Source organism: Branchiostoma floridae, chromosome 10 (assembly GCF_000003815.2).
Source record: "Branchiostoma floridae strain S238N-H82 chromosome 10, Bfl_VNyyK, whole genome shotgun sequence".
Classification (NCBI taxonomy): Eukaryota; Metazoa; Chordata; class Leptocardii; order Amphioxiformes; family Branchiostomatidae; genus Branchiostoma; species Branchiostoma floridae.
In genome coordinates, this window is record NC_049988.1 from 2,827,772 (window position 1) to 2,851,897 (window position 24,126).

General features: G+C 38.6%; 1 protein-coding gene across 6 annotated transcripts in view; it reads right to left on the minus strand.

The window, feature by feature from the left end:
* The window catches only part of LOC118423728 (protein AF-10-like), a 40,980-nt gene extending 17,964 nt beyond the window's left edge, over nucleotides 1-23,016 (minus strand). For 2 of the 6 annotated variants that reach the window (XM_035831927.1, XM_035831923.1), the window contains exons 1-9: nucleotides 22,734-23,015; nucleotides 22,078-22,157; nucleotides 16,211-16,265; nucleotides 15,490-15,597; nucleotides 13,516-13,625; nucleotides 7,938-8,041; nucleotides 3,701-3,800; nucleotides 2,764-2,805; nucleotides 197-1,418 (exon numbers count right to left, since the gene is read on the minus strand). In XM_035831927.1, coding sequence (XP_035687820.1) covers nucleotides 197-1,418; nucleotides 2,764-2,805; nucleotides 3,701-3,800; nucleotides 7,938-8,041; nucleotides 13,516-13,625; nucleotides 15,490-15,597; nucleotides 16,211-16,265; nucleotides 22,078-22,157; nucleotides 22,734-22,842 — 1,930 coding nt within the window. In that variant the 5' untranslated portion in view covers nucleotides 22,843-23,015. Of the gene's footprint in view, nucleotides 1-196; nucleotides 1,419-2,763; nucleotides 2,806-3,700; nucleotides 3,801-7,937; nucleotides 8,042-13,515; nucleotides 13,626-15,489; nucleotides 15,598-16,210; nucleotides 16,266-22,077; nucleotides 22,158-22,733 lie in introns of all 6 variants that reach the window. The other 4 variants (XM_035831928.1, XM_035831924.1, XM_035831929.1 and 1 more) reach the window with 4 other exon arrangements.
* Between the last annotated feature and the right edge of the window lie 1,110 nt (nucleotides 23,017-24,126).

A 24,126-nucleotide genomic window follows, 5' to 3' on the forward strand; every position in this document is an offset into this window, starting at 1 on the left:
AAACAATTACATTTTTTATCACAATTGTGTTTCCAAAGATCAAAATATGGTGTATTTTGGTGTGATAATGTACAGTTGTCAAAGAAACAAATATCAGTAAGAAGTGCCCATTGAAGCTGAGAGACTGTCCCTACCTGATGTTAAAGAAACAGATATCAGTAAGAAGAGTCCAGTGAAGCTGAGAGACTGTCCCTACCTGATGGGATACGAGGAGAGGTGTTGGATGAGGTAGACTGTGTCGGCGACACCTGCGACAGCGGGCCGTTCTGCTGTCCCAACGCGCTAGCGTACATCGTAGTCACGTTGTCCCGGTTCGAATACCCGCTCTGAATTCCCGTCGGACTCTGTAGCGCTCTCTGAGCGTTCTCCACCGCTTGCTGCTGCATGGTCACCAACTCTTTCACCGTTTTCGTTTTCGGGGGTCTTCCCGGGCCGTCGTGCTTTTTCTTGCTGATTCTGTGCTTCTTCTTCTCGGGTTTGTCGCCTGACTTGGCCGCCCGCGGTCGCTTGACGGCTTGAGATGGTTGCGAGCTAGACGAAGCCAAGTTTTCCTGTGGTAGCGACGTGACCGCTGTTGTTGTGGTCGTTGCTGTCGCTACCGCAGTGGTGGGACTAGGAGTAGAATTCATGCTCCCGGCACCCGTGCCATATTTGGATTTGATAAAGTCCTGGAAACTGCTCTCGTATGCTTGGTGCGGGGAAACGGCCGCGGACGATTTGGACGCTGTCGTTGATATGGCTGAAGTCGTCGTCACGGAAACCGTGGTTGATGCCACCGACACGGGTGTGGCAACTCTCTGATTGGCAGATTCAGACGGACCCGACGCGCTCGAGTGGTTCGATGTCAAAGATGGCGGCCGAGGCTGTGGCGTGGGAGGCTTGGAGTTATTATCGTCCGACGTCCGGGACTGCTTGTCGGAATCTTGACTCGTATCCATGGGGGTAAAACCGTGGAACTCTGAAGCCGACGTGATGGAACTTTCTGAGTTTTTGTCCTGATTGTTGTTCTGGTTTGAAGCCACATTTTTTGCGCTGTTCGGTTTCCGACCGGGTTTTTTCTTCAGTACGACCGGCGGGCCTTCGTAGTTGGGTTGGATAGGGGTTAGCTGGGGCGGCCCGGGGCTCTCGATAAAGTTCGCACTCGTAAACTTCTGGGTGGTTTCTTCTAAGCTCCTAAGGGAGCTGCTAAACATACTGTTCATCGCGGCCGGGCTGGAGCTAGGAGGGGTGTCGGGCGCCGACGTCGTGGCCGTCTCCGCAACCTTAAGCTTCTTGGGTTTCACCGTTTTCTCGCGGTCAGCCTTTTTATGTCTCTGCTGAGGTTTTGACGGCGCTGGGGTGGGGCGGTCCGGGGGCGTGTACGAATCTGTCAACTGGTAGCGAAACGCCGGGATAGGTTTGATGTTGGAATCTTTCTTCTGTGAAATCGAAGACAAGAAGAACACTTACTAAATTATAACAACACATCATTCTACAATGCTGGTAAAACAGCATAAAAATTTACCTTTGGCCTCAATAACTGTGGTGACTCTGCGCTCAACTTGCAAATCACTTCAGATATAAACCTTACATATTCCTTAATCACTAGGTCAGAAAAAAATTCTATTGGCAATACAAGGATTTTACTTCAAAATTCATAAAATCCATAAAATATGAAGGACTAGTCTCATCAAATATGTGTTGTTGTTTTTTACTAAGTTTGCATGGGGCTCATAATTAAACTACAATGTAGAAAATATGTGGCATGAAAAATCTGACTACTTTTTGAGCAAAAAAAAATTGAAATCTGGAAATTGTTCACTTACAAACTTACAATCTAAGCAAGATATCATTTGTAAATACGACAGGAAAAGTGTCATTGTGGAAGAAATTTCTGTCCACAGACGAAAAAAAATGTGTCTTAAAACACATTGCAGATGGGTTTAAGGGCTGACGTCACAGTTGAGTTGCGCGGTAGAAGGCACAAAATGGGAAGACGATTTGGGTGTGACTTAAAATCCTTTAAAATCTTCTTTTTCCTTGAAAATTTTGGCCCAACCTGGAGACTTTTTGGGATAGAAGGAACAGGTAAGGTCTAATCTTTCCCATTTTGGTCAAAATTTGCTCAGTTTAGCAGTTTAGGTGGCGCATGGAAGGATTTTAGTTGTTGTGTCATATTGGTGGTATCAGGAGAAAACTGGGGTCAAAGGTGAGGTTTCTTTCATAGAGCGGGGATTCCTCGGAGTTTGAGCTGGATAACCCTCTGTTTTCTTTTAATGGTTACAAAGATGACCCTTGTGACTGTCTGGTGGAGAAATTTTTTTAAGATTGAAATTGGGGTTAGTACTTTTCTGAAGCCTTGTTTTGGTGTATTTTATCATGCTTCCCTATGTAGAGGTCCAACTGTAATGTCAGCCCTTAATTGTCCTTATAAATTTAATTATTAGGTTAAAGCTTTGTGATCACCTGTAAAATGTGAATGCACCAGTCCAATGTACTACTAAGTCTAAAGTGTTTCAACTTAATACACTGCAAGAAAACCTCCCTTCTATTTAGGGGCCTGCAAAAATAAATGAATTTACAGCACACTAACATTCAGAATTAGCTTTTCGATAACAGTGTGTCAAGTATTCTGACGTTGTGTTTGACTCTTACTCAACCAATTGCTGTGAACATCTGCTACATAAAAACACAAATACTTGGACACAATCATCATAATAAATAAGTTCTGGGCGGTAATTTTTGACCCCACGAAATGACAGTATTGGAGTCAGGAATACTTACTTGCTGTTGCGGATCAACTGGGCCTTGTAGAAAACCAAGTTCCTGCATGGGACAACAGAGGGCCACATTTAAACCATGGCCCCAATATCTTACACAGCACACTTTGGAAGCCCCAATTTGCACCAAGACAAAATAGGCCCCACCCCGGAGGTGTAGTCAAAAAGACCTTGCCAAGCAGGAATAAAGAACAAGGAAAACAGAGAGTCAAGCACCAATCTTTACATTGAATTTTATCATTCCTTTTTTTAGAGGAAAGACCTCTGAATAAATTGCCAAAATGAAGAAATGTGGTTGTCCCAGCAATACTTTGGTTCTCCACATGTTTGTAGAATAGGAACATATAAATATATTTACTCTAAGGACTACTTTGTATACAATGGTGTAACATGTTTTACAAAGTTTTACTGACAAAATAATAATACAACCTGTGATTCAAATTCAGATGAAATGACAGCATGTCATTTTCAAAGGCTGCAAGAAAAATGCCATTTTCCTAGACAAATACATACACAACATATTAAGATGAGCATGCACACATGTGCACACTCAAACACACACACATGCATAAATGTGCACATATAAACAAAAAATGCACACACTCAAACATATGCACACACTCAAACATTTGCACACACATACTGTACACGCAAACACAAACGCATACATGCAAACACATACACAAACACGCATACACACACACATACACACGTGAACACATAAAGATACATATGCACACAAACACGTTCATACACAAACACATTCATGCAAATACAGATACAACATGCATACACACACACATGCAAGCACACACATACATGTACACATACACATGATACACACACAAATACACACACACAAAATACACAACTGTACAAAGTAAAGTTGAAACAGATGGAGTGACTATAGGAAGGACCCCACACACTACACGTGCACTCACATTTTTCACCAGTTTGGAGTAGTGGTGGGAGCAGTAGCCACAGTACTTCACGTTCTGATAGTTGCCCTGTTCCTCACAGAGAAGACCTCCCATCTGAGCACTGGAGAAGACACAAAATCATTAATTGTCTAGCTATAACAAATACACATAAATAGGGCTGGGTATCGGTACAGCGTACCGGTACAAAACCGGTTTTTCTAATTGGACCGGTCCAGAAAAACCGGACCTGAAAAAACCAGTGGTGGACCGGATGTTGGACCGATTAGAAAATTAACAGATTATTTTATCAGGCATTCACACGTTTTGGCGCTTGCAGGCGGAAGAAAATAACAAGAGTGAAGTAGAGTAGAGTTTATAGTAATTTCTACCAAGTTTTACAGCCAATCGCACAGGTGCAGTTAGCGTTGTAGGATTTTAAAACGCCAGTGTAAGTCTAATACTCCACCAAATAGATCTCTTTGTAGTGAAATGGACCATTGGTATGAGTCATAATGCATCAGGTCCAGGTTCAGGTCCGGACCTGGACCTGATCCTTTGGACCTGAACCGGACCTGGACCTGAATTTTCTGTACCGGTACCCAGCCCTACACATAAACAATGTTAACTTGGAACAATGGTTTACATGGAATAAAGAGACTCTTTTTACACAACCACTGTTTTATTCAAACCAACATTTTGGTGACCGTCTGTCACCTTCTTCAGGGCAATTCTGACTGGTTTAAATTGTACTGCAGGACAGGTGTCGCTGCTCACAGTTCAGATGCGGTCATTGTAAGTGCAGCAAACACTAAAACACTGCTCAACTTTTTTTCCTACTGTTTGTAAATGCAAGACATATGGAATAATGCAATAAAACTAAATATGCTATTAAAAAGTCTCACTGTAAATGAATCTAAGTTTGCAGGGATTTAATTTTGTGGTAGAAAGAGAAGGGGATTTTTCACTGTGGTTTTAAGTTTGCTGTAGCACCATGGACTGTAGTTTCTTACTGCCATGGCAAAATGTTTGCGGTGGTTTTAAGTTTGCGGTTAAGCGGCCACCGCGAAAACCGCGAACATTGAACACCGCGAAAGTTTGCGCATTTACAGTATGTGCCTGGAAATGAAAATATAGCCATACAACTTCAAGAAGTTGCTTAGAACTGTAATTGCTTGCAACAATGAGTTGTACTTTACAACATTTACACTTTGTATCATCACTGTACATATGTATATATAGCACGTGAGCACCACCTATCAAGAAATACCCGTACTGCAGCACTGTTGGTCTTTGCTAGATGAAAAATATTTCGTATACATTTTCAAACTATGGTATAAAATTCTACAGCTAAGGGGTTCTTGTAAGGAAATATCTTTCAAAACTCATCATTTAGATACAAAACTCATCAGATACAAAATTCCCTTCTAGTTTAATACCGGTACTTGACAGAAACAAATACTGGGAAAAAGGATTTCCCTTACAATCTTTCTTGCAATCATTGTTCCATCACTATATCCTCATTTCAGTTTGACTTGACAAATGCACAGCAGTGTAAAATCCATTATATCCTTTTATTGGTAAGTATGACACTTTCTACAGTATACTGGTTACTGCTACATATAACACAATAGCATTGTAAGCCCAAAATAACCAGGCACTCCATCACATTGTCACAGGACAGCCTTCAGTACACTAAATTACAAAAAACTCAGGCACTCAATCAACATCTGACAGGACAGCTTTCAGCCCTGTACAGTTCAGTAAGTAAAAACTTATGCTTTTAAACTGTGAAAATTAAGATTTCCCAATATCTTTTGAGTTAGCGATTAAAATTTGTACCATAGAGCAAATGTTAAAACATCCTGTTGACTTGGCCCCGAAAGAAGACAGAAAAGAAAAGAAAACTGCGATTTTAAAAGATGCCGTGTAAATTTCAGAGTCTACGGTAACAAGCACTTTTCAAGACAGGCAGAGCTTTGACAGCTCTTTTAGAAATGATTAACAACCATTTAAATCTATTGTCAACACCAAGGAAAGGTTTTAAGAAACTTAAAAAATCAGCGACAATGAAAATCACTAGTTAAGAACGAAAGAATATTCATAACTACTTACATAAACCTTGCTGAAAAAGTTTGGCATACAGTTCAACAAGATGTATCCATTTGAAAGTTAAACTACAAAATCTGACGACTAACAACAAAAGAAGGCAGCTACTCAATCATTCTCACATCCATAATTATACTGACAGCTCAAAAGACTTGATTTCCAAAGATCCTATCTTCTAATGATAGATGGTAAGTGACGCCCCCCTCCCCCTTTCCTGTTCTTCTCTCTACCTATGATACATTACAAGATTTGTCACTTGTGACATTTGATACAACAGTTAGGTCTAACTTTTGTAGCGATCGGATCTATTGAGGGACAAAAGAATGGTTGTCCTAAGGATTGCTTATATCTTAAAAAACACACTACACTCAAACTAGGTCTTTGTGACCAGTGGTATATATGCATATATTAAAATTTTGAAATTAGAACTATCATTTGTACAAGGAGACAATGGTGTCAAGCTGTGCTTTAGATTTAGCTTTGGGTAGCCTACGGGCTTGTTGAAATAAGAGACTGAACTTCCGAAAGGGACATCGAAAATGTGGAAAAGGATCGCCTACCTATAATATAAAATGACAAAAATAAGAGCTTTCTGGTTTCAAAACCTGCAACTTTATATGTACACATGTATATCACCACATATGTGAATTCAGTTTTTGTCCCACACTGCGATACATCATGTGGTAGCTATATGTCACAATCTGTTATAGTGACTGACAAGTGCGAAAGGTCTACAAAAACCTATCCCTACACTTCATACATAAAAGGAACTAAAATAAAAGTAACATTTTTGAATGTTTTCTTATGTGGGTATGTCCAAGACAAGAAGAAAAGTCACGCAGGAAAAAAAATCTGAGATAAACAAACTTTTTCCTTTTGCTTTCTTGATTCAAACAGGGACAATACAGTCTATAGAAGCCCCATGCACAGCTTGAGGTGATACAAAGAACAAATTCATCATTCTCAATAGAGTTGTCAAGACCCAGGCCCAACATTTAGGTTGATAAGAATAAGATGTCCCTTGTCTGAGTTTGAAACCTGTAATCAAGGCGGTAGGAAGGAAGATCATATTTCCAGCCATCAGGTTATATCCGTTCTTCATTTTTCATTTTTGTTAAGAAAACAAACAAATGCCATGAGAAACATTGGGCATACCTACAAGGTGGCAAGTTCTGTAGGACAATTCTAACTGAAGCGTAACAACCACTTTCTTTGATCGGGCAAACTTCTTGCTATTTACATGAATACATGAAACTGCGAATGTTTATTATGTTGCGGAAGGAAAACGTTTTGTTTTCAGGCCTACTGGCATGCGTACTTTTTCTTTCTTCTGTGGTCAGCCAATCAACACTCGGCTGATCACGTCAGGAAGCTAAAACATTTCATAGCTTAAATCGTCATGATGTAGTGTACCTCAGCGAGTAGTTCAACTACATCTATAATGTTTAAGGTCCCACCTTGGAAGTTTTTCTCTTCTTTTGTTTTCCTCTTTAGACATATACCTTTTATATACACCTCTCCCATCTCACGAACAGGGCATTACACATTTGACAATCGTTTTTTTTTTTAATTTCTTTTCTGGCGATTTTTCTTTTTTTTTTTCCCCTTCAGAAACATCCTGCATTTTCATCGAAAATGTGGCATTTCTAGTTTATCATGTTTTATGTTTTATATATCTTACTAAGGTAGTATTGCAAACAGTGTATAGAAATAATCACAGAAACACCCAAACACAAAGACAAGCAAAACAATACCTCTTGGGGTAACATACATGTACAGGGCTAGAAATACCACCTGCATATGCGGGTTAGTGCAGGTAAAATTGGAGCTGTGCAGGTATTTCTGGTGTCTACCTGCACTGGTCCATGTACTGGGTTTTATAAATAAATTTCCTTTGATTTAGATGTATAGGGATTGTTATTAGCTGCATTGACTGTTACCACCTATTTAGAATAAAAGAAAAAAAAATAGCAATGGTTCCTAAATAATTTTAGTATGATTCATACTTCCTAAACTCAGAGGAAGGTAAAATTTGTCAGGTGCAGGTAATTTTCTATGTTAGTTATTGTTACCTGCACCAGTGCAGGTATGCAGAAAAAATTCTTTCGAGCCCTGATGTAAAAAGAAAGAAAAGAAAGAATGATCGATTTACCATGTTACGTGGAAGGATTGTCGGCACCCGTTCTTGTTACACGTCATGCACGCGCCCGAACTCGCCTTGCTCTCTCGGCCTGACTCCTCGCAGATGTAACAAATCTGTAAACAACAACAACAACAACAAGGGTTGATACAAAACAACAACAACAAGGATTGATACAATCTGGAGATACCCAATGTTACAGGAAGGAGACTACACAAACTTATTTACCACCCCAATATCCTCATATGGAAAGGTAACCTTTTGAGTTTTGTCCATAATCAGCAAGGGAGCTTCTACTAGTGTGTAAAAATCGCAATGAAGGACAAAAGAACATTGTGGTTTTTTCGTTCATCATTTAAGCGAGTAAAAACCTTGTTGGGAGACAAGATTGCATGATATTTAGATGTCTAACAAATAACAAAGATGCAATTGTAAAACCTGTACGTATTAAAAATTTACCTGTATAATATGTTTCAATAAAAATTTTCAGAAAATTTTACATCTTTTCAAAGTCAAAATTCAAAATATCTTATAAAACTGACCAGAAATCGACATTTAAAGTTTACATATACAGGGTTGAACAAGTTTTCTAAAATTCACTTGTCCTATCGGGCAAGCACATAAAAAATGTACTTGCCTGAAGCAATTTTTCACTTGCCCAAAATTCAAATGTCACTGTTCCTAGTATATGCATTTTCACTTCCAGCAAGGGAATTCTCTGTAGACAATTGCTTGATGTCATGACTGTAAAAAGTAACAAGTATATCAAAATTGCACTAAAATCAATGGAAAAATCTTACTTGCCCGATCGGACAAGTGGGGTAGGACATGCACTTGTCCGAACAGCACTTTCACTTGCCCTGGACAATAGGGCTAGTGGACTTGTTTATCCCTGATATATCTCTTCAAGCTGTCCACCAGTCAAAATAGCTCTACTTAAGATACTGCCTACCTACATGAGACTGTGAAGAGTATGCAGTGCAGTATTTCTGCCAGTGGTGTAGTTAGAATGTTATTGTACTCAAACAGACAGACTTTGGACCTTGTACTATACACATGTAGGCATGTTTGTTTCCATAGCTGGTGTGTTACCTTCAGCAAGAAGGTTCTGTTTTTGGCAGCATTTGTGTGTGTGTGTGTGTGTGTGTGTGTATATGTATGTGTGTGTGTGTGTACTCTCAGTCTCATGTCCCTAATAAACGTACCGGGACGTTTATTTTTTTCAGCCACACAATCCACCCGGTACGTTCTTATTTTGGACGGTACGTTTATTTTTTTTCAGTACCTGTGTGTGTGTGCAATGCATGCAGGGCCCAAAATTCATTTTTGGGAATAGGTGCACTGGTGCACCCAACCTAGAAAATTGGGTGCACCAAAATATTTTTGGGTGCACTACATAGAATAAAGTAGAATATCAGAATAACCTAATTGCAAACCTACTAAATAAGTAATTTGATCGGAGCTCTTCAGAAATCGGAAGTACTATGACAGTCATTTTATGATCTTTCTAACATATAGATGTCAAGCAGGCCTCGAAATTAACTTTTTCCCCTACTGTCCCAGAAGTGTTCCCAAAAATAAATTCCAATCGTCCCGAAGTGAGGATGGATGGTCCCAAGTAGGAAGTATGTATTACAACAATAAATATAATGTTGAGTCAGACTCAGAGTACAAAATTTCTATATAACTAATTGTCAATTACATGTATACAGTAAACTCAAAATCAATGCAGATTCAAACGTGTCTTGTCCAGAAATTTGAGACAAACCAAACATAACAAGTGGAGGTTAGGAAGAAAAACTTTTTAACTGGTGATTTTGGGCCATCAGAAGGAGAATTATTATCTTCTGACAGTAAAAATGTACACTGTTTGTGTAGAACTTTAACGACGTGGTGCGCAGCTGGGAACATCCTTTTTTTAACCTCCTTGGGAGAATCGAGCAGAGCATCAGTAAATAAGCTGCAACCAAGCTCCCGTAACCCCAGTTAACTTCTTAATAAAAACACTATATGACATATTACAGAGTCTAAAACGTTTCCAAAAATTTTTCTCTGGTAAGATGGCATTGTTTTCACTTTGTTTTTTGAGGTTCACGTGCCAGGATTTCCACGCACAATGCGCTGTAATACACTAGACCTGGGGAGCACGGATCTAATTTGGGGGGCTTTTGAGAGTCGAAAACTGATTTTTTTCATTCTGCAAATTTGCAGATTGATTTATTTTTCTTCTGTAATCTTGAAAATCCATCTGTAAATTGCAGATTGCAGACGGGTATTTCGGACACTGATGGGGTTTACATTCTGATGTTGATTATTTTTCTATCGTCCCAAAAAAGGTCCCAAAGTGATTTTCTAGTGTTCCCGGCCTAAATTTTTGGTGCCCCGGGCCTACGGGACTATGTTAATTTCGAGCCCTGTCAAGAATATGGTGTTTACTTAGTATACTGACATCTTAACATACATAAGCCTATGAAAATATTTGGGTGCACAGCTCCAATTTTGGGTGCACCTGGGTGCACAAAACCCCAGTATTTCGAGCCCTGGCATGTGTCCATGTGTGCGTGCGTGCATGCATACATGCGAATTTGGATCCAGATTTGTAATACTCGCAATACCTACACAACTGCAATTCTACTTGAATATCGAATATGCAGCTGGTATTTTAAGTCTCTTTACATAAATCAACTTACTTATATAACCATGATAGTATGTGTGTGAGTGTCTATTGTTTTGTCAAACTACCAGCTTTTAGCTAGGTTTACCTCTGAGTCTGAATGCTTTCTGGCTTTGGATCCGGATTTGTAATACCTGCCATACCAACACGACTACAATTCTACCTGAATATGCAGCTGGTATTTTGAGTCTCCTTACATAACTTACTTATACTAGTATATTATATAACCATAACACCTACAATGTACATTTACTAGTATCAGTGGCTTTGTCCTTTAGAGGGGATGTATGTGTAAAACCTTTGGTACAATGAGCTTCAGGTACTGTAAATGCATTTAGTCCACAGTGATTTGTTTTCGTGGTAGGGAAAAATTTGAGTGTTCTCTGTGGTTTTGACTAAAATTTGAGTTTGCTATACACCTTTCTCACGCGGCGGCCATGATAGATCGAAGAAGAGGTCAATGAGGCAAACAGACAAAACTTATTTCTAAAATCAGGTCCCATTTAGTTTTCCCCCAAACCACACAAATTTTCATGATATAAGATAGAATAATAAATATTACAAGAAGTGTTATGCACCGAAAGATGTAGCAATTTAGAGTAGTGTAGACTGACCCCATAGTCCCTTAAGAGATGCAAAATAAAAACATAATAATGCAAATTTTTAACGAATTTGCAGCCATTCATTATTGGTCGATTTCCTAATTGGCAGGCTACCATTGGTCGAACTGCTAATTATGATGGACAGCCTTTTGTTTGCCACATTGAACTCGTTTTAGATCTATCATGGCCGCCGCGTGAGAAAGGTGTATAGCAGCTGCACTGTAGTCACAAACTGCAGAATAATGGAAACACAGCTGATACCTTTATGGACAGAAAGTCGGAAACAACATACTGTTACTAGCAACTGGGCAAAGATGCTGGACAGAAAAACTGTCACTTTCACAATTTAAGCAGTGCTGGTGTCATCTAACCGAATCTACATAGTACTTCTACTACTGGAGTCTGTGGTTGTAAAAATGCGACAAAAACTTAGTTATTATCTGCTGCAAAATGACATTACAATTCAAATACTAACATGGCTAAAAAGGGTAAGAAGTATTTTTTGGTGTACATATAACTAGAGTTTATTACTATCTTCTGGAGTGGATCAAATATCTGGAGGGGATCAACTAGTGTAAATGCAGAAATGTTCACGGTTTTGGATTAATGTTCGCGGTTTTCGCAGTGACCACTTCACCGCGAACTTAAAACCACCGCCACATTTTTCTACTATAGTATTAGATTGCAGTCTATGGTGTTACTGGGAAATTAAAACCACCACGAAAAGTCATTTCTGCCGCTACCGCGAAATTAAATCCCAGCTTACTTAAATGCATTTACAGCGTTTGAAATTTTGACCAGCAACCAGTTTTCTCCACCCTTCTTTGTTTTCTGTTTTTCTTAGTTTTTCGCTTAGGCCAGGTTGATTTGATTAAATGGATGACATCCGCGCTCGCACCAATTTTCGGCCATTTCCAAAGAAAAAAAAAGTTTTCGACCACACAATAGATTGTGCAAAGCAGCTGTAAAATGAGCACAAATATTCCGTAGATTGAAAAAAAAGTATCAGAAAACAGAAAACTAATGCCATAGAATGCCAAAATGAATCTTAAGTCAAAGAATAAGATGTGAAAGGACAGAAAGAAAAAAAATCTATTGTTGGTTGGGGGAGGTACCAGTACAGAAAATTCAGGTCCAGAGGATCATTTCCAGGTCCGGACATGAACCTGGACCTGATTGTCTGTGGAAACTTGAGAACTGGCAATACTCAAAACAATGGTAATTGGTCGATTTTGCTACAAAGGAATCTGTTTGGTGGATTATTGGACTCCCACTGCATTTTAAAATCCCATCTCCATGTAATAAAGGCTAACTGTCTCTTGACTTCGCTCTTGTTGTCTTCTTGGCCCCCCGGTTAGACCCCAAATGGCTGCTGACATAGTGTGTCCATTTTGTAATTGGCGAAACCTGTTCCTCTGTTGTTTTTTTCAGGTCTGTTTTTTTCCGATTGGTCCAAGAAGAAAAAAATGTTTTGCACCCGTATGATGTACTGGTCCCTAAACCTAACTGTTGGTATACCATACTATGTGTGTTTAGTCCTATGTTCAACCTTCCTGGCCACTTTGATTTCATACTGAAGGCAACTTTTTTTTTTGGCCAAACTTTTTTTTTATTCGCTCGCTCGCATCAGTTTTGGAGTTCCCGGAGGATGTCATCCATATAATCAAATCAACATGGCCTTAGTGTCAAAGCAACTTCTGTTCTCTGATATTATCAACCCAACTTTTTCATTGCCTAACTTCTTCCTCCCTGGACAGTTCCCTGCATGATAGTTTTGGCCAGAGATCGGGACCAATGTTTTGCATGACTCTATTCTGTACTTCGAGGTGCGGTCCTGGTATGTGATCATAGATTCTGTAAGATTGTGTGGCATAATTGGCAGCACTTTGGGCTCAGGCCCAAGAGGTCCTGGGTTCAAAACCTGCCATGTCACCGATCTTGTGCCCTTGGGAATGGCACTTTACACAACTTTCCTCACTTCACTCAGGTGAAAAAGTTAGTACCAAGCTTCACCTAGGGCCATCCCTTGGATAGGACTTTACATTGAGGTCCTGTGTTTGAGGAGAGCCATACTTTGAGCACGTTAAAGAACCCGCCAAACTTATCGAAAAGAGAAGGGGCCCTTCCAACTGCAAGTGGATCATACAAAGGTACCCATACCTTGTGTACGTGCCATGATGATCTATGTCAAGATCATAGGCATTAACAGAAGAGGAAAAGTCCCTCATACATGTACACAAACGTGCATGTGCATCCAGAATTTGGGGCCTTGATTAACAGAATGTAATAATCATTGCTTCCCTCCAACACGTACCTTGTTGAATCTGTCATGCGGGACCATAGACAGGATGATGGGTTCCATAGTGGCCACATTCCCAAACTGCACTTCTGGGATATACAGGGCACAGATCACATGGGCCCAGCCTGGAAACACACAATATAATACAGTCAGGGAAAAACTGCCCCAACACAGACTCTGTTTTAGTATTGTTCAGTGGAGTATCTTTCTGTGAAGTTCATATTCAGTATGAAAAACTCTGTGAAGAAGGATTTTCCTTTGTTCCAACATAACCAAATGAAAACAAGACCGTCTGAAAGTGAGTCATAAGCTACAGGTCAAAGGTCATCAGAAGTTTATAGCGCCCCCCGTCCCGGTTCAATAAAGGATGATGGGTAAGGGAAGCTACCATATCTACCTCACAACTTACAACCACCTTTGACACCTTGCTTACATCACAGATTCAGAAGGCCCAACTTGGTGAAAAAATGTAGTGATCGTTCCCTTTTACATTGGAATGAAATTTAAACACTTCTCAGGGTGACAAAACATTTCAGTTTTTGCCGGGCAAACATTGAACTCATACAAGTAACAGCAATTTCTTAAACAACAAAAACAAAATAAACAAGTTTACGTAATTATGCAAACATTCTATAGCCTGATGTCCATCCTATTCTAGCTCTGGTTTGCTCCTTCATTCAATCACTTCTTCTTCTTTTCAGGTTTCTGCCAAACAATCTTGGACAGGTAATCCATGTCGTCCTCATGATACCATGGTGTAACAGATATCAAACAAGCATTCAAAAGTTGGATCCCTGTTATATTGCTTCTGAAAAATACTTGATTACTAAAACATATTGTCTCAAAGGGAAAAGAGTCCAGAATATTCGTCTGGAGACCTGCACATTCAAACCGTTTGGTGCTAACGGCAGTTAATGAGCGAATCAAGGAATAGATTCTAGAGCGCTCGCTCTACAGGGTTCTAGCTAGTGCACTTTAGCGTAGTGGGCCACTACGCTAAAATTTGTGACCCCTACACTAAAATAAGGGCCACTACGCTAATTCTTAACTAGTGTAGTGGTGCTTTGCTGTCATTTGCTTGTTCAATAATGACTAATGAATGTCTGAACAATGAAAAATGATGATATGCCACTCAAAACTGACCAAACAATCCTAACTTTTAACTCTACAATCTTCAAATCTCACTGTGGAAGGACCAAGGCCCCCCTTCCACACCAATCTCCTGATTAGTCGCTTTGCTACCATGCCATTCCCACTACACTAAAATAAAATCCTGGCTAGAACCCTGTTCTATGACAACAGGCCCTCCCGCAAGCAGATCTGGAGAGCTTGTCCGGTGTTAGAACGCCTGTTCGAACGAGCGCTTGAACCCATTCCATAATTCACTCCTGTGTAGGGACCAATCAGCGCTTGGGTCCAAAATTTGGACGATTCCAGACGGTAACGTGGTTAAGGTTCCCAGACGGAACAGCAGAGAAGCGATATATATATGTTGTATAATGAATGTATAATGATGATGATGAAGCGACTGTATATAGTATATAATGAACGCCGGAGCGAACTACATTCCGCAGGGTTCTAGCTAGTGCATTTTCGCATAGTGGGCCGCTACGCTAAAATTTGTGACCACTACGCTAAAATAAGGGCCACTACGCTAATTTTTAACAAGTGTAGTGGTGCTTTGCTATCGTTTGCTTATTCAACAATGTCTAATCAATGTCTGAACAATGAAAAATGATCATGTCATTCAAAACTGACCAAAAAATCCTTCAATTTACTTAACTTTTATCTGTACATTGTCAAAATCTCACCGTGGAGGGGCCAAGATTTCACCAATTTCCTGATTGGTTGCTTCGCTACCATGCCATTCCCACTAGGCTAAAATGAAATCCTGGCTAGAACCCTGCTTTCCGTATGGTACCCAGGCTAAGAATAAGATGGACTCCAGGCTAAGAGAAGAAACATCCACCACCAAGAGCTTTACTGTACCAAACATGTTCATACTCGTATCCTTGATCAGGGTTATTTCCGTGGTGGGAGCGTCCTTTTTGTCTTTTGAGGCTTTACCGGACGCTGGCATCGTTTTGGTGACAACAACTGCATCAGAGAACATCAAACGGAACGTTTGCAATGATGGAGAAATAATACATTTGGAGTGAGGGATGTGTGTGGTGAAAATACAACTTTTCCGTCATTTAGATATCATCAAAATTTTTGATTCACAAATATACATATAATTATCATGATAATGGCTGACATTTGCGCACGCATCAATTTTCGGCCGTTTCCAAAATTAATGAAAACGGCTTTCGACCATTCCCTAAATTGTACAAAGCCGCTTCAAAATAAGCAAATATATGCTGTGGATTACAAAAATAAATTATTAGCAAACGTATACTTATGTCAGAGAACTTTATAACACAGGGTCAAAGAAGATGTGAAACAACAAAAATGAAGAGTCTATTGTTTGGTATACTCAACCTTTTTATTAGATTTCATAATTTTTTGGGGGTCAAACTTTTTTTTCATACTCACACTCACATCAGTTTTTGAATTCAAAGAGGATGTTATCCATATAATCAAATCAACATGGCCTAACAAAAACAAGTATTTGAACACTGGACTATCAAAAAAGCATTACACTTTAGTAAAAGATCTTAGAAAGAAGAACTTGAAAAGTTGTGGGGGAACGTTGCAAAACGACTTTTACCTGATGTGTCTGTTCTCTTTAGTGCTCCCTCTCTGTGAGGACACAGTTCACACTTCTGAAACAAACAAACAAACAAACAACTCAATAAACATACACAGTATGAAAGTACAAGGGGCATTCATTAAAAAATTGGGGGCCTAAACTCTTTATGATCAATACAATACATAACAAAATATATGACTTTCCGAATGTGCAGTTTATAGTTACACGGTTCAGTACAAACCTGATGTGTTATGCCATAAGGGGGAACGGGTTTTCTGCGCGTTAAAAATCTGCGCGCGCGTTAAAAATCTGCGCGTTAAAAAATTAAGTTGTGCAATGAGAAATTCTTAGGCAGAAAAATGTGACCCCATTATATGATTTTACATCTGTTACCTGAATTTTTGGTTTGAAAAGCCCCTAATTTTTAGGTCCCTTGGGAATAGGCTAATTTGCATATCCAGAAGATTTCAAAATCACTTGAATTAGACACAAATACATGGAAAAATTACTAGTGTGAGGCTTTATATCATAAGATATAACTGCTTGAGGCTTTTTTCCATTCTACAAGCTTCATTTCATCTTTTCTCAAGCAGATTGTTTCACATGCAAATATCAACCTTTGTTGCGCGTTAAAACTTAATGTTTAAAAATCACTTTAAAACTCCTGGAAAGGGATATTTGTACTCTAGAATGCAACAATATGATAATTAATTTCATTTTGTGTTATTTTCTTCAAGCTTTTAAGTTTAAAACTGCAAAAAAATTGTTCAAATCCCCAGGGAATCAGCTAATTTGCATATTTTAACGCGCAGGTTTTTAACGCGCAAGTTTTAACACGCAAATTTTAACGCGCACAAAACCCCAACCCCCATAAGGCGGTTTACCCGATATGCAATACAAACAAAACACAGTGCCACTGTCTCATTTTTTAGGTCTACATTGCAATTAGAATATCAGAATTAAGGAGAACATGAACAAAACAACTGTGATCATATCAGGTAGGATCAGAAATCATAATCTTTACAATGGGGTAAGAAGAATTCTTTTGCAAACTCTTAAACCTTACATGGTACTGTTACTGTAAATCCTGAAATGTTTGTAGTGGGGCTTATTTTCAGTGTTTGCTATGACCCTTCCACCACTAAACCATAACACAGTGAATATGCTCGCTACTGTCCCTTAGTTTCCTGCAAAACTACAGATTTTGTTTCAAACTGGAAAGTTGCAAAAACCTCATTTCCAGGGATGTCCCCCAAAAATTATTGAATTTACAGTAGGAGAAAGAAATTATTAGATTGGATCAACATACACATGATGATCCATAGGAACGTCAATTCATACACGTTTTGTTCAATGAAGGAATAATATGCACTCAAAAAAAATTACTTCAAAACTAGTGCATTCCCCCATTTAGATGTAGTCAAAGATTTTATAAGAACAACATCATGAATATGAGGCTACGAAAACCTGCAACAGCAGTCTCTTATCACTGATTTTAACTCTTTCATAGGTAGCAAAATAACCTACTGACAGCATCAATATAATACTTTACTAATAAGATCAAGGTCAATTTCTGCCTGAAACAAGGTGACGAGTTCATAAGGCTAAATATTTCAAATCCCGATCCCCAAAGCAAAACTCCACCTTTTGGGGCTCGAAATTAATTCTTATTAATAGAATACAGCATTTTCTTGACATCTATAATGTGTGAGAAAAAATAATAAAACCTTTCCTGAAAGTTGTATTAACTATTTACCCATCAAATTTCTGGCACTCAAGCAGAGCAGTAAGGTATATAATTAGGTTTGGAATAATTATCATCAAATTTTTAGGTTATTAGAAGTGAATCTAAATTTTTAATTCAGCTACACCAGTTCCCCAACATTCCCCAAAATAAACTTCGAGCCCTTAACGGGGTGAAGTTTTGCTAGAGGGACATACTGTAAATGCATTTTAAGTTCGCGGGGATTTAATTTTGCGGAAGCGGGAAAAAGGACTGTTTGCGGTGGTTTTAAGTTCGTGGTAGCACCATGCACTGTAGTCTCTTACTGCCATTGGTTGGAAAAATGTTTGCTGTGGTTTTAAGTTTGTGGTATATTTGCAACGCGAAAACCGCAAACATTAAACCCCCGCGAAAATTTCTGCATTTACAGTACAACAGAACAAAGGGCTGACCTAACAAAAACATGTGTGCTATGCTACGTGCATTGTGTGCTTATTGATGATAGCTTAGCCAAGGTCACCTATAGTTGGGACAGAAATGTACTATAGATCTCTTTGTCTAAAACACAAAGCCTTATTTCACAAAGAATGAAAAATTAGCAAAAATAAAAGTTGTTGTTATTAAAAAGAAAAGAAAATATTGGATAATGACAACAGATTTAAAACATATGCTAACTGGTGGTGCAAAGCAGTCCATTGTGGCCTTGTGGTCAGGGTTGAAAACTCAAAATATAAAAGTTCTGAATTTGAATCTCTGAATTTTGTTCTGGATGTTGTGGAATGGCACTTTTATAACTCAACTGAAAGTCTTCATTTTTTGTACCTTTTTTTATCTTCCTCCACTTTATAATTGACACTTGTATCTGTTTTTCAATATTTTTATAACAACAGCATACATCTGCATCTGCTTTGCATGATTCATAGTATGGTTGAAATTTTTTGGGAAATGAACGAAAATTAGTAGTGTGTGGATGTCATGATTTTTATATAATCAAATCAACATGGCCTAACAAAATGTACACACAACCAAAATAATGATTTTCAATTCAAGTGGCTTATATATAGTACCCATAAAATAATAACAGATGGCATCATAAATTTGCTTGCTCCAAATTTACATATACATTACATGTACAGAGGTACAAGTCACAGTCTTTGTATCTCTGGCATTATCATACTGTAAATGATGACAATTTTGCAACTATAATTTTTCACGATGACCTTTGGCCACAGATTTACCACAATGGGAACATATGTTCCAACTTCTTTTGATAGAGTTTTTTTATTATTATATTATTCAGAAGCAACATTTATTTTCACCATGCAACGGAAGTAAAAAAAGAGAAAAAACAAATATAATGTCAGGGCTTGAAATACTATTTTCCGTATACCTGCAGTGGCGTATTACCTGCACCAGACAAATTTTACCTGCACGACTCAGAATTTAGGAAGTAGGGATCATACTAAATTTTTTCAGGAACCATTGCTATTATTTTTCTTATAATATATAGTTATATACTTAATAGGTGGTAACAGTTAATGCAGCTAATAACAATCCAGATACACCTACATCATATGACATATACTGAAAAATGTTTGCGGTAGCGCCATAGACTGTAGTAAAAAATATAGTGGAAAAATGTTTGCAGTGGTTTTAAATTTGTGGTGAAGTGGCCCAGTACATGGACCAGTGCAGGTAGACACCAGAAATACCTGTGCACAGCTCCAATTTTACCTGCACTAACCTGTATATACTCAGTACATGGACCAGTGCAGGTAGACACCAGAAATACCTGTGCACAGCTCCAATTTTACCTGCACTAACCTGTATATACTCAGTACATGGACCAGTGCAGGTAGACACCAGAAATACCTGCACTGCTCCAATTTTACCTGCACTAACCTGTATATACTCAGTACATGGACCAGTGCAGGTAGACACCAGAAATACCTGCACAGCTCCAGTTTTACCTGCACTAACCTGTATATACTCAGTACATGGACCAGTGCAGGTAGACACCAGAAATACCTGCACAGCTCCAATTTTACCTGCACTAACCTGCATATACAAGTGGTATTTTGAGCCCCGCAACCCCTAAATGCATATTACCAGGTTCCAACCAATCAGGAAGTTGGGTGTTTTTTTTGTCTTTAATCTAACAGACTTTGAAGATTTTGCAAAAACGAATAATGTATAATAAGTTTTTCACTGGGAAGCCAAACCCGTCACAAAACAGTTAAATCTCACACACTAGAGATAATGATTCTAATGGGCACCCCCCCACACACAAGCATATATCTAGATATAAGTATAATATTTAGTATTTATTCATTATTCATTTATTGTCAAATTCTATCTAGTGCATTTTAGCATAATGCTATCATTTCTTAACCCTAAACCATTACGCTTATTTTCAAAGTACACAGTATATGTATATACTTTGCTAATATGTACAAGTTTGTGTAAAAATGTCAGATGAAATATTGAAAAAAGCTGACATTGCCCTCCAAACTTATAGAAAAAACTCATGCTATATCACATACCATTACTAAGAGCAAGGAGGTTAAACCTCCTTGCTAAGAGGGTCCCTTAGAATGCCAAATTTCTACCTTAGAATTTTCAAAATCTCAGGTAGATCTCCCCTTTTGGTTGCTTCTCTACCTCGCAATTACGATTATTATATATATAAAAGATATCAAGTCCTGGCTAGAACATTAAATCTCTTTATTTTAAATCTCTTAATATGCTATAGAGGTTTCAGGTACGTGGTTTTTGCGGTAGCCTCTCCAAGACCCCGTTCACACTCAAAAATATGAAGCGGCTTCAACGTGGAAGCCGCTTGATCCGGATCAGTTTTCTTGAGTCTGAACGCTCCAAGCGGCTTGGATTTTCACCGATCCGGCTCGTTTGCAATCCATCCCTGGGAGGTAGTTCGAGACACTTGTGAACAAGCCGCTTGGCTGAAATCGCGAGTGTGAACGCAATGTGGCTAGATTCTATGTAAATTTCCGATTTGCCCCCTGTTGGAGGTTATATATCCATATATCGGCGGGAGCAGGAACACACGCCACATTGACAGGTTTGCTCACGTTACTAATTTTTGTGCCCAATGATAATGTCTGGATAGAAAGAAAAAAACGCTGTAGGGTCAAGGCAAGTGGAATGGGAAGCAAACAAAGCTTTTTTTATCACGCGAAGAGAGAGGAACCACAGCAAGCTAAAAAAATCACAAAAAACAAGCATATCTTTGAACAGATCTCTCTCTGGATCATGATATAAGACTATTAAGAGTGGGTTTGAGAAAACCTACAAACAATGTTGTACAAAAAGTACCTTAAGTCCAGATACAGAATCACAATCAGCTTGGATTGTGTGCGATTAATCTGATTGTCTGTAATGAGTGTGAACGTAATTTTTTTGAAGCGGATTGCACGTTCAAGCGGCTTCCACGTTGAAGCCGCTTCATTTATTTGAGTGTGAACGGGGTCCAAGTTACAAAGTATACAAAACACAAACATTTGTTCCGTTATGCAGTTTGTTTAGGTATCCATTGCAAACTTAATTACCACAAATACTTCCTGAACACAAAATTTTGTCCTTTCAAACTTGAACAAATTAACAACAAATATCTTGTTCTGTGTATATTACACATCATGATACATCTTAATGCAATTGTAGTCAGTAGAAGAACTTCAGATAAAAAAGAATTCATTACTTTTAGAAAGACTGTTAGCTCTACAAAAGAATAAATCTATGTTGCTTAACTGTAATTTATTAATTGATTGATCGTTTCATGATGTTGAGTTGTTGCAAATTATGCAATAATAATACACGTGATAATGATCTTTATTGCATGTTTGTGCCCGTAGGCTAAATGCACAAATGGCCACAGGTGATCTAATGGGTAAAAAGGAAAAAAAAACTAAACTTAAACTGGAATTTTCAACTAGACAAAAGAAAAATGATCTAAAATATCACGTTTTTCTATAGGAAACATCATAGTACTATCATTCATCGCTGCATATAATATTTTCGTCTCTCTTTTTGAAGCACACGAACATATATGTCCATAATTCACACTACATTGTACGAAAAGTTCAAAACTGTTGGACACAATGTTGGTCACAACAGTTGCGCAACAAAAAATAAACAAGAAACTCACCACACGTGCTGCTCTTTCCTGCGATTCGCATTTCCGACAAAACCACGACCCTGTCGGCACTTGTACAATTCCGTAACACGCTGCAAGACACAAAAAACATAAACACGATGACTTGTTGTTTCATTCCAATAACAATATTACTTATAGACATAACTGTTGACACACACAAGTACAAACAATGTGCAAAACAAACAAATCATTATGTGCCATGTGCTAATTCCAGACATCAGCTGATCAAAAATGTAAACAAGTTGTAGTCGACTTGTTTTGTTTTGATTCTCAAAAAACACGGGAAAACATCACATCATGATAATTTCTACAAAATGGGGCCAAATTCAGTCTTCTAAATCTTACAGACTGAGACAAAAATTTATTTTCTTTAACAAAAACAGGCGAGATTTTGTCGAAAATGTCTCTTGCTGAGTACAGCCCATTTTCAACCATGCGTGAAAAGGTGAACATAATAGAACCTTATCTCCCGCCAAAGCATTCTGAAATCGTCAATTTTTACCTCAGAATTCCTTCACACAAACCCTCACAAGACAATACCGCATTGTTTTTCTTTCTCAGGTGAGATTTAAGGTCATTAATAAGAATAATAACAAAGTGGGGAGGGGGGAGAACAAAAAAAGGACGATCTTTTTTTTTCTCTCTACCTTGATGGACCGCCACATTACATCCGTGCCCGTCACAATACACCAGCGGGTTTTCCGCCCAACCATGCTCGTCTGAGCACACACAGCACCCGCCAACCATCTCCTTCATGCTGCCGGGGTTCTTCTGCCTACATCGGGACACAAATCCGACGCTGGAACCCGAAGGAAGGACATGAAAATCGGTTTCAGAAGTCAAACAAGTCGCGAAAAATGGTCGAGTTTTTGAATTGCCAACATTTGCTGCCGGGGAGTGGGCATGCGCAGCGCGGCGCCTTCTGGGTAACCTCCAAGCAGACGTTGGGTGGACAGATTTGCATTTTCAATCTGTTTAAAATCATAACAATTTCTAACTGTTATATTCTTCTGAACGCCCTCTAAATCATCATTCGGAAATATTACAATATTTCGCCCGCACTATCTGCTTGGAATGCATCAAAATACGGACAGTGAGAAAACGTTAGGCTCTTCACCGTAACATCTGCTTGAAGATTAGCATTGTGGATTGTGCAGACGGTGACCTGACAAGGATTGACCCCTAATCTGAGGGTCTAGAAGAGTTTACAGAATGCACAAAATTCATATTTATACGATTAAACTCCACAAACTCAGCAACTTAGAATACGTCCCATACAAAAAAATAATACTACCTTCTGATGCAATACATAAACGGTGATGGTTATCCTTTTTTTAGTCTTTAACTGATCCTTGAAACCTTCTTAGCGGCCCTAGAAAAGCGCTTTGTTTTGATGGATGAAAATGCACCTGCTATTCCACTCAATGCACTAAAGCTTTTTGACATGTGGCATACAAATGGACAGCACACCACAGAACAAAGAAACACTGTTCAAACTAACATTGTGAACATTACATTACGAACCTATCTGGATTTCCCGTCCTTTTTTTTTTCATATCTTCATATTTTGGCTTCATTTTATAACAAACACGTCCATACCATGGTCATTTTATCTTTTTCTAATTTTAATTGATAGTTTCCATGCAAGAAGTCACAAGTGAAATTTGGCAAAAACACTTTTCTTATTCTTTTTCTTATTTTTTTTTTTTAGTAACACACTATTAGGGCAAGCCTGGAAGGTATGTTATAATTATGTTAATGACCTGGTAGATAAACTATAGATAAAGTAGATATAGCGGTGCTCTTTTCTTTCTAACTCGCACACAAATATTATAGGGCGTGATGCCGGGGAGTATTGTGTGTGAGTAGCTTGACAAAAGGTTGCCTTTCTAAATAAGCTCTTTTTCATTTGGATTAAATGGCAATGTATATGAAAAGTACTTTTTGAAATGGAATTAAAAGAATGAATGTAGGCACAATTCTGATTTTTTTTTAATGCTGACAATGAGCAGTGATCTACTTAATTATTGCCCACTTAAT